General features: G+C 43.9%; 1 protein-coding gene and 1 pseudogene across 1 annotated transcript in view; both read right to left on the bottom strand.

Annotated features, from left to right (window-relative positions):
• Window positions 1-4863: 4863 nt before the first annotated feature.
• Window positions 4864-9059, bottom strand: LOC129817926 (solute carrier family 22 member 2-like; annotated as a pseudogene).
• Window positions 9060-9602: 543 nt separating this feature from the next.
• The window catches only part of LOC129817485 (cation-independent mannose-6-phosphate receptor-like), a 35478-nt gene continuing 32945 nt past the window's right edge, over window positions 9603-12135 (bottom strand). The window contains exon 48 of the mRNA XM_055872760.1: window positions 9603-11981. Coding sequence (XP_055728735.1) covers window positions 11547-11981 — 435 coding nt within the window. The 3' untranslated portion in view covers window positions 9603-11546. The remainder of the gene's footprint in view (window positions 11982-12135) is intronic.

The raw sequence follows: 12135 nt of genomic DNA, 5'->3' as shown, positions 1-12135 counted from the left end.
GCAGATCAAAAGTCCAATAGTGAGGTTGACCTTGGACCTACAGTGTTCACTCGCCAACAGAGGCAGCATGTTACTTTTTAATAGCGCTGGCTGTACAGAGTGCAATTCCACTGTGTATTATGCGTATTATGCAAATTAGACCATGTGGATTTTTTTTGCTATACTCCTGGAATATAATTACATAATTATAATTGTAGTTTAATGTCACATTTATTACAAGTTTGTGTGTTTGCAGGAGTAGGGTTGTATAACCATAGACATGTTCTCTCTTACATATTTTCTGCTCGCACAGCATATTGTCAATTCACAGAAACAACACAATCCATCCACAACTCTACAATGGCAGGTAAGTAACTGTCAAACACTTATAATAACAAAGCTAGGGCAACAACAAACTATTTCAGTAAATTCCTTCAAACACATAATAAAAAAATAAACATGACACAAAGCACATAATCTGAGAGTGAGATATTACTGTATCTGATGCACACAAGAATTCAAAATAACTTCCGAATCACTTTATTCCCCAAATAAACATTCACATACCCAGAATTTGAGTTAGTGAATAAGTGCTGCCAGCAACAGACAATGTACAAACAGAAGACAGACACACAGTCAACATACAGGATATACAATATAAATACAGTGAACATGAAAGATTCAACTTTGCAAACACCAATACAAACAATCCTTATTGTATTAGAGACAACAAATTAAACAGGCAGGTAATGTTAACATAAAATAATAAATACTGCTCTTCACCACCCTCTCGTACTTTTATCACACAACCTCTAAGAGGTCCGGGACGGAATCAGACAGTCTCAGGTTCTTTGTTGGTCGTTACGTCGATGGTGGTGAGCAAGAGGCTTATCTGTTTCCTCTTCAGCTACAGTACATAATTCTCAGAGCCTGTTCTTTGCATCTGAGATGGCAAGAGGGGCAAGATGGCGCCGACAGAGATGGTTGCCTCGCTTCGAGTCCTTAGGAAACTATACAGTATTTTTTAATGCATTCTTTCTTACATTGTAAGCCCAGAAAATCGTAAGTGTTATTACATACAGCCGAGAAGAACCATTAGATATAAGAGCGACGTCAACTTAACAACATTACAACCAGGAATACGACTTTCCCGAAGCGGATCATTTGTTCGGTCCAAAAACCCAGGGCAATGGATCGGATCCCAGTAGGCGACCCTAATGGCTCTCTCGGGATATGTTGTCGGAGTCGGTACAGCCACCGGGTTTCTTCATGCATCGCGCCAACAGAAATAAACATTACTCTGGGAAGAAGGGTGGGGGTGTATGCTTCATGATTAACGACTCATGGTGTAACCATAAAAACCTACAGGAACTCAAGTCCTTCTGTTCACCTGACCTAGAATTCCTTACAATCAAATGCTGACCATATTATCTCCCAAGAGAATTCTCGTCAGTTATCGTCACAGCTGTGTATATACCCCCTCAAGCAGATACTGCGACGACCCTCAAGGAACTTCACTGACTCTATGTAAACTGGAAACCATATATCCTGAGGCTGCATTTATTGTAGCTGGGAATTTTAACAAAGCAAATTTGAGAACAAGGCTACCTAAATTCTATCAGCATATTGATAGCAGCACTTGCGCAGCCAATACCATGGACCACTGCTACTCTAACTTACGCGATGCATACAAGGCCCTCCCTCGCCCTCCCTTCAGCAAATCCAACCATGACTCCATCTGGCTCCTACCGTCCTATAGGCAGAAACTCAAACAGGATGTACCCGTGACTAGAACCATTCAACGCTAGTCTGACCAATCGGGATCCACGCTTCAAGATTGTTTCGATCACACAGACTGGGAAATGTTCCGGGCAGCCTTAGAGAATAACATTGATCTATACGCTGACACGGTGAGTGAGTTTATAAGGAAATGCATTGGAGATGTTGTACCCACTGTGACTATTAAAGCCTACCCTAACCAAAAACCAAAACTGAAAACGCGAACAACCACATTTAACCATGGAAAGACGACTGGGAATATGGCCGAATATAAACAGTGTGGTTATTCCCTCCGCAAGGGAATCAAACAAGAGAAATGTAAATCTATTGACCAAGTGGAATCGCAGTTCAACGGCTCAGACACTAGACGTATGTGGCAGGGTCTACAGGCAATTACGGACTACAAAAATAATTCCAGCCCAGTCACGGACACCAACGTATTGCTTCCAGACAAACTAAACAAATTCTTTGCCCGCTTTGAGGATAATACAGTGCCACCGACGCCGTCCGCTAACAAGGACAGCGGACCACCCTTTCCTTCTCCGTGGCCGATGTGAGTAAGACATTTAAACGTGTTAACCCTCGCAAAGCTGCTGGTCCAGACGGCATCCCTAGCCGCATCCTCAGAGCATGCGCAGACCAGCTGGCTGGTGTGTTTACAGACATATTCAATCGCTCCCTATCCCAGTCTGCTGTCCCCACATGCTTCAAGATGGTCACCATTGTTCCTGTACCCAAGAAGGCAAAGATAACTGAACTAAATTATTATCGGCCTGTAGCACTCACTTCTGTCATCATAAAGTGATTTGAGAGACTAGTCAAGGATCATATCACCTCCACCTTTCCTGCCACCCTAGACCCACTTCAGTTTGCGTACCGCCCCAACAGGTCCACAGACGATGCAATCGCCATCACACTGCACGCGGCCCTATCCCATCTGGACAAGAGGAATACCTATGTAAGAATGCTGTTCATTGACTGCAGCTCAGCATTCAACACCATAGTACCATCCAAGCTCATCATTAAGCTGGAGGTCCTGTGTCTCAACCCCGCCCTGTGCATTTGGGTCCTGGAATTTCTAAGGGGCCGCCCCCAGGTGGTGAAGGCAGGAAACAACATCTCCACTTCTCTGACCCTCAACACTGGGTCCCCACAAGGGTACATGCTCAGTTCCCTCCTGTACTCCCTGTTCACCCGTGACTGCGTGGCCATGCACGCCTCCAACTCAATCATCAAGTTTGCAGACGACACAACAGTGGTGGGCTTGATTACCAACAACGACGAGAGCCTACAGGGAGGAGTTAAGGGCACTCGGAGTGTGGTGTCAGGAAAACAACCTCTCACTCTACGTCAACAAAACAAAGGAGATGATCGTGGACTTCAGGAAACAGCAGAGGGAGCACCCCCTTATCCACATCGAAGGGACAATAGTGGAGAAGGTGGAAAGTTTTAAGTTCCTCGGCGTACACATCACAGACAAACTGAAATGGTCCACCCATACAGACAGTGTGATGAAGAAGGCGCAACAGCACCTCTTCAACTTCAAGAGGCTGAAGAATTTTTGCTTGTCATGTAAAACCTTGACAAACATTTACAGATGCACAATTGAGGGCATCATGTCGGGCTGTATCACCACCTAGTACGGCAACTGCACCGCCCTCAACCGCAAGGCTCTCAAGAGGGTGGTGCAGACTGCACAACGCATCACCAGAGGCAAACTACAGTACCTGCCCTCCAGGACACCTACAGCACCCAATGTCACAGCGGGGCCTGTTCACCCCGCTACCATCCAGATGGCGAGGTCAGTACAGGTGCATCAAAGCTGGGACCGAGAGACAGCTTCTATCTCAAGGCCATCAGACTGCTACCAGGGTCTTGAGCAAGGCCATCAGACTGCTGACCTCCCGGGTGGCACAGTGGTCTAGGTGCTAGCTGCGCCACCAGAGTCTCTGGGTTCGCGCTCTGTCGCAGCCGGCCGCAACCGGGAGGTCCGTGGGGCGACGCACAATTGGCATAGCGTCGTCCGGGTTAGGGAGGGTTTGGCCGGTAGGGATATCCTTGTCTCAGTATGTAAAATGTAATAAAATGTATGCACTCTAGTGTAAGTCGCTCTGGATAAGTCGCTCTGCTAAATGACTAAAAATGTAAAAATGTAAAAAATGCTAAACAGCAATCACTAACTCAGAGAGGCTGCTGCCTACATAGAGAGTGACTAGTCACTTTAAACAATGCCACTTGAGTAATGTAAGATATGTAAACATTATTAATCTCATATGTATATACTCTATCTTATACCATCTACTGCATCTTGCTTATGTCGCTCGGCCATCGCTCATCCATATATTTATATGTACATATTCTTATTCCATCCCTTTAGATTTGTGTGTATTAGGTAGTTGTTGGGGAATTGTTAGATTACTTAGATATTACTGCACTGTCAGAACTAAAAGCACAAGCATTTCGCTACACTTGCATTACCATCTGCTAACCATGTGTATGTGGCCAATAAAATTCTATTTGATTTGAGGAACACATACAAACACAATGAATAGATTTTCACCTCAGACATTATCAATACAATAACCTTTTTGTTTGAAAGCATGATATTTCAGCGCATTCGCTTATAAAAAATAATAGAAACATATATAAGAGCCTCCCAAATGGCGAGGTGGTTTAAGGCACTGCATCGCAATTGCTAGCTGTGCCACTAGAGATCCTGGTTCAAGTCCAGGCTCGCGACCGGGAGACCCATGGGACAGCGCACAGTCCCATCGTCGTCTGGGTTAGGGGAGGGTTTGGCCGGCAGGGATGTCCTTGTCCCATCGCGCTCTAGCGACTCCTGTGATGGGCTGTGCGCATGCGCGCTGACATGGTTGCCAGGTGTACGGTGTTTCACATTGGTGTGGCTGGCTTTCGGGTTAAGCGGGCATTGTGTCAAGAAGCAGTGCGGCTTGGTTGGGTCGTATTTAGGAGGAAGCATGGCTCTCGACCTTTGGGAGTTACAGCGATGAGACAAGACTGTAACTACCAATTGGATACCACGAATTTGGGGAGAAAATGGGGTACAATTAAAAGGGAAAAAAAATAAACTGATATATAGAAATCTCACTTATCTGGAAACTCAATGGTGTCAGGAAGTTGTAAACCTTTGGTCTCAGGCAACAGCAACACCAGCCACAAACACAAGGGCCCCTTGTCACAAAGACTTATCACCATCAGCATATAAGTGCCCGCCTGTAAACATTCCCTAAGTAGCTGTGCTTGTGGCTTTATCAGCCAAAAGTATTAGTTTCAAGCTAATCTCTTGTGAATAGACTATCAATGTCTTTGGTAATTGGTAGCATCTTAATCAAGCATCTGACAAAATTACACTAGATTTTAGTGGGTTAAACCGGGAGTAGTTTCAAACTCAAGATATTCAGATACTGGTACAGTAAGATTCCATCTTCATACAGCATTGATATGTTACAAGTTAATAATGCTTGTGTATAATCATGTTCTAACATTGCAATTAGGTACCGAAGATGATGAGTGGCAGCTCCAGCCAGATGACAGCCAGCCTGTAGAGAAGGAATGTCGCCACGATGCATCCGATGTCACACAGAGTGGAGCACACTGACACACCCATGTTCCTTAGGAGAGAAACAATACTATCACTGTCTGGAATTTTAGCATTAAACTGAACTTTTTGTTATGCTGATTGTCAATGTTGTGTGATGCAACCATGTCGTGCTATTTATTTCTATATTGTTGTTTTCTGTGCCCCTGTGGTAAACCTTACCTGACAAAGGTGGGGTACAATTCATTGTTTACAAACACCAGCATCTCAAAAGCCATGATGATGCCCAAACGCCAATGCAGGTCACAACTGTTCTGAAGCAGAACATACCTGTAAATGAGAGAAAGAAAATAATTTAATGCACATTCAACCTGGCAGGTCATTGCTATTTGACATCAATGTTATCATAGACAGTAGACATAGACTCACTCTCAGGGATCATATCAGTGGTGAAGCAAGATGCTCCTGCTACAATGTTAGCCGTAGCAAAGGGAAGACGCTGTCCAATACGGTCGATGGTGAAGAGGAAGGCAGCAGGGAACTCCACCAAGCCAGAGATCAGGACGTCAATGTATACATCTCCCCCAGAATTCCGAGGTGCATAATAAGACCCTGGTAGATGTAACGGATGTGAAATGGCTAGCTAGTTAGCGGGTGCGCGCTAGTAGCATTTCAATCAGTTACGTCACTTGCTCTGAGACTTAAGTAGTGTTGCCCCTTGCTCTGCAAGGGAGGCGGCTTTTGTGGAGCGATGGGTAACGACGCTTCGTGGGTGTCAGTTGTTGATGTGTGCAGAGGGTCCCTAGTTCGCGCCCGTGTCGGGGCGAGGGGACGGTGTAAAGTTATACTGTTACATTGGTGCCGTGACCCGGATCACTGGTTGCTGCGGAAAAGGAGGAGGTTGAAAGGGGGGTGAGTGTAACGGATGTGAAATGGCTAGCTAGTTAGCGGGTGCGCGCTAGTAGCATTTCAATCAGTTACGTCACTTGCTCTGAGACTTAAGTAGTGTTGCCCCTTGCTCTGCAAGGGCCGCGGCTTTTGTGGAGCGATGGGTAACGACGCTTCATTGGTGACTGTTGATGTGTGCAGAGGGTCCCTGGTTCGCGCCCGTGTCGGGGCGAGGGGACGACGTAAAAGTTTACTGTTACATTGATGCTGTTGACCCGGATCACTGGTTGCTGCGGAAAAGGAGGAGGTTGAAAGGGGGGTGAGTGTAACGGATGTGAAATGGCTAGCTAGTTAGCGGGTGCGCGCTAGTAGCATTTCAATCAGTTACGTCACTTGCTCTGAGACTTAAGTAGTGTTGCCCCTTGCTCTGCAAGGGCCGCGGCTTTTGTGGAGCGATGGGTAACGACGCTTCGTGGGTGTCAGTTGTTGATGTGTGCAGAGGGTCCCTAGTTCGCGCCCGTGTCGGGGCGAGGGGACGGTGTAAAGTTATACTGTTACATAGACAATAGCACTAGTGAACCTGGAGGAAAGACACAAGTTATTTACTGAGGGATCTAAGTGACTGTAAAGGAAAACATATAGTTGTGATTAATAAGGCTATTATAGTTCTTGATATTTTCTTGTTGTTTGTGGAAAAGGTTTTACCAGTTGAAACTAGTGAGGATGAAGATGTGTTTTCTCATGTTTGGAGTTCTGATTAGGTCCATGAATGAGACAGTTGAGGTCTTGGCATTGCCGTCTCTCATTGTATGTAAGACACAGTAGCGTATGAAAGTTATTCTTCAATCTAGTTTAACATGCAGTGCTGTCTGTGAGTGTCTGTACGATACATCAGCCAAATGTGTGTAATAACAAACTACATTTCAGTAACTGGAGCATTCTTTCTTTTCTTCAATTTGATATATTCTTCAAAGCACTAATTACTCACAATGTTATTGGAGAGGGTTTTCTTGTTTTCTCTAGCTATTGCCTCAGTGATCTCCACAGCTTTCTTTGCTGAATAGAAAATTCAATATAAAAATCTTGAATACATGAAACACACAAACAAAAATCTACCTGAATATCTACAGTATGAGGCAGTTCCAGGTCTTACCAGTAGTAGGACAGGAAGAGGATGTAAGGTGCAGTGATGATCACCTGCAGCCAAAGCCAGTCTGATGAAGTAGAAGAACATCTGGTAGACGACTCCCACAGTTCTCCTGTACTCTACTCCTATCAGCTCAGTGACTGAGGAGAGGGGGTAGAAGCAGGGCATGAGGACAGGACACAGAGGATATGTAACGAGTCCCATGTGTTGCTGGTGAGAGACTCAGGCGCAGGACAGCAGATACGAGTAAAAAAACGTGCTTTACTCAAAAAATACAAATATACAAAGTAACATCTTGAGCACACACAGACGGACCGAAATTACACATAAACAATCACTCACAAAAACCATGTGGGGAACAGAGAGTTAATTAATGAACAAGTGATTGTGGGATTGACAACAGGTATGTGAAACAAAGACAAACAAATGGAAAATTAAAAGTGGATCGGCAGTAGCTAGAAAGCCGGCGACGTTGACCGCCGAACGCTGCCCAAACAAGGAGAGGGACCGACTTCGGTGGAAGTCGTGACCTATGGATGAGAGAGGAAGCCTCTGACATGATGCTATAGTCAAAAGTGTTGTGACTGACGTACTATCTCCACAAGTGCAATATGATGTGATTATTACAACTACAATTTCTAAAACTACAATTTGAAATGTAAAATTATAATTCACATGTTAAGGTTTTAGACATTGTCTAAAAAAAGCAATGTTGTCATACTCAGTACATATCCAGCCACCCTCCCTTGACACCAAAGCCATAGAATGCTCAGAAGACTAGCATGGATACTCAATTTGGAGACCATGCTACAAGGATTCCCAAAATCCCATTCATGAGGTTGGACACTAAGAAGCTCTTCTTTCTGACAAATCTAAAATGGAGAAAAAGGAACACCCAGAGGATGGAAATTCAAATCTTTATATTTCATTTTTCCATCTCTGCACATAGTATTTCAGAAGTGTATGTCTTTCATTCAGGGTTCACTCTCTTTTAGCAAGTCCATTTTCCTTCACTTTTTCTCATTAAGTCAGTAAGAAATCTGCACTGGTGGGATCTTCTGTCTGACCCACATAGCCTTCGGTATCTGTCAGCCAGGTATCCAATGGCTATGCTGCCTATGAAGAAGCCCACATTGAGTGTCGCCTGGAATATGTCTACCGCCCAGACAACAGCACACACCAGGTCAAACTGAAATTCACCAATACCTTATCATTCACTGCCATTTTAATCGGTTCTTTGTTCTGACATTCAATTAAAATTGAACATATATTTCATGAATATTTCATAAAGTTTTCACCTTGGTCACAAAGGACTGCCTGACTTCGTAGTCATACTCCCAGCCTACCTTGCAGGAGGTCATGGGAGCTTTGCTGCAGTGGGCGTCGGTAAGGTCAGACTGGGTTGTCACAGGTCAGACCCGTATTGTTCCAGTCCAGGTCATACTGCTCACACTGACTGTGGACCAGCACTCCTGAGGTGTTGACCAGAGGGATCGTGATCTTTCTGGCGTCCATCAGGTTCCAGCCACAGCTCTGCCGGATCTGACTCACTCCTGAGTCCCGGCACCAATGCTATGGGGTGAACCCCTGGAACATAATGCCTACGTAGACCCATGGCATGGAGACCATGCAGAGCAGGAAAAGGATTCACTTCTGGGATCACCCCAGCTTGCCCGCCTCCTCTAGGTTGTCATCAAAAGTGTACATGTATATGGTTGCAGTTTTCAGTCACTAAGACATTTGTGACTGCAGAAAGACCTGACCATGGTTTTTCAATGGTGTGAAAACAATCAAAGGTCCAACAGAGGTTGACCTTCGACCTATCAGTGACTGACGATGCATTTAGACACGTTCACTAGAGCAGGCTTCAGACGTCATGGGGATCTTGCAATTGAACTCTACAGAATTCTTTAATAATCTGTTTGGTTAGATGAAGGGCCAAATCCAATAACACATTCATTGACGGTCCATCACAAACCACAAAATGTTCATTGTTACAGTATACATTAGTGTATACATGGTCAAAAGAATGATTGATCTTACAGAAATGTAGGTCTACCTCACATTTTCCTTTTGAAGCCTCAGTGATTTATGACTGGGGAAACATACAGTACTGGTGTACAGTACTGAGACTTCTGAGGTTCTGTTCAATAAATGCATCAACCTGTTGACCTTTCATAGTAACCTTAGTGAAATCTCCACAATCCTGGAAGTGCTAAATGATGTTACTCTTTACTAGAAACAACAGTGGACAGCTGAGCTCTTTTTTTATTCAAATAATGCAACATTTTTACATCAAAATTTAAACATGAAAACAGACAAAAAGCAGTAAAACATGTTTGAGAAAGTAACATACAAGAACCAAATCACCTCCAAAAGTACCAACTCATCAGAATGGAGCTCCATATCCCATTATTCATACCCACACAGATGAACCAAGCAGAGGTGCTTTGGTGCTTACAGCAGACCTAGACATTATACAACGAGCAAGGATTTCCTTCACATTACTACCACACAGGATTACTTTCCATCACTCCTGAAGAAAGGTAGCAAGTGATCTTTCCCCATATCAAAGTACCTGAAGACATCTCATTTTTTCTCAGGGACCAAACTCAAACACTGACTTGCAATGGTTTGAAGTCTTAGTTTTTTTTTTCTTGTTTTTTTTCTCCATCTGACTTCTACAGTAATGTCTGTTTTAAATATTAGCCTTTGTGCAGTCATGTCACAATTTCAATTCATGATCTTGGAGGTGTGGAAACTTATGAAAATAAATGCAAAATTAGATATATTTTATAATCTCGCATTGTGAATTTGTGAACATTGTGAATTTTTTTCTGCTGTTATTCCAAAACGTTTCTCCTATTAATAACACGTACAGCTACAAACCTTAATAAATACCCTGAAAGGTGAACCATTATTTTTGGGATAAGGTCGCTATGGCCAGCGGCTTGCTAATAAGTGTGTGAACATTAGCTTCAACACTGGTGATAAACACTGGCATAACAAAGAAACTCTCCAATTTGAAGTCTGAAGAGAGACAACGGTAACAAGAATCCTGTAGCCAGACTGGTTAGTGAGGCAAGTTCCACTTCAAAAGCTTTTTCTAATTACTGTTCTGTACCACTGACATTAATATGAGACATTGTCCCAACTGCAAATACATGAGTGGAATAAGTGACTGCCTATGTACATGTGATTTGTGTACTTGTGTGTGCCAACTGATAAATGCAAAATTAATTTCAAATAATACATATTTTCCCAGAAAGGTAATACTGTGATTTCTGCTAAAGACCCAGTAAAGGGATAAATATGGCTGAGTAAGACCGAAAAGGGGATCTCAAGCTCACAAATACATTGCATCTTTAATGGCACTAGCTACAACTTTCATGACTTCCATTTATGAGGGATAGCACATGCAATTTGGCAAAAAGTGAGTTTCAGCTCTACAGAAAACATCCCTTTTCAAATAAACTTAGGTCATGACTTTAACAAGGCAACATCTAGAAGCAAAGTTAATTTATAGCATTTAACAGATACAGGAACTAGCTGTGCCTGTTATACATATGGTACATATGGAGTGCAAGTACAAAACCACATGATGATTTGATATACTGTTGTTGAATAAATACAATTTAGGGAACTCTAAAAAAAAATACAACCTAAGAATCTCATGTACCAATGAGTTATGGTTTGAGCAACACAGTTTCAAGTCCCTGTTTTCCCAATAACTTATTTTCCATTTTCACAACAATCCATTCACGCAGAGGCCAATCATGTCCAATCCTGGCAAGGTTAGCAGTATAGAGTTTTACAGAGAAAATCAGAACACAAAATTAAATATTAAAAAACTTGAATAAGCAATTCTCAGGAAGATGAAAGTGACAAAATAGAATACCATTACCTATGGACATAAATTAAATCAAACAGTACAAAAACAATGAATTGATGAAAACACTCATCAGGAAGGCATCGACTTCTTTCGAAGAGGCCCCCCCCAAAAAAATCTGCTCTTTAAAACTGTAAACAGCCAACAGACATTCTGCATCGTTCCCTTTACAAAATAAACAAAACGCCTCTAAGGGTTTCAGCTTTCTTGCGTTGTCGTCGTTGTGTGGAGACATTCAGAGAAAGAGAGAGAGAAAGAGTAAGAGAGAGATATTAGTTCAGGTGGACGGGAGAATGGGGAGTCCCTCACACTCTCAGCAGGTCCTCATCGCTGTCATCCTGGGGCTCTTGTTGTTTCCTGTGGGGGGGTCTGTCGTCACGGTGAGGCTTGGCCCTTCCCCTCCTCCCCCTGTCCTCCAGGAGCCCCACCAGGTCCTCATCACTCTCCTCCTCCAGCAGGGCGCTGCGGAGGGGTCCTGAAGTGCGGGTCCTGGAGCTCGAGGGCCGTAGAGTGGTCCGACCACCATGGACACGCACCCCGGGGACAGATAGGACCTCGTCCTCACTGTCCTCCTGCTCGTCCAGGGAGAAGGAGCGCAGGGCGTCGCCGTTGACGGGCTTGGTGGTGATGTGGCCGTTCTCCTGGCCCTCCTTCCCGAGGCGAGAGGACATGGCTGGGGCCTCCATCTCCTCCATCAGCCACTCCATCTCATCGTCCCCTCCCTCATCATCCATGGTCACCTGCAGGGACAAACAGACAGACGAGAAGATTCAGCACTGGGAACTCACCACACCATCATTGACATGGAATCAATTACTTTAAAATATAAACAGAATTGAAGAGACTATATACTGTAGCTGGTTGATTTGATCTGTACTATAGGGTTTATTGGTG

Source organism: Salvelinus fontinalis, chromosome 20 (assembly GCF_029448725.1).
Source record: "Salvelinus fontinalis isolate EN_2023a chromosome 20, ASM2944872v1, whole genome shotgun sequence".
Taxonomy (NCBI): Eukaryota; Metazoa; Chordata; class Actinopteri; order Salmoniformes; family Salmonidae; genus Salvelinus; species Salvelinus fontinalis.
The sequence above is the reverse complement of the archived record's forward strand: the minus strand, read 5'-3'. Positions and strand labels throughout refer to the sequence as shown.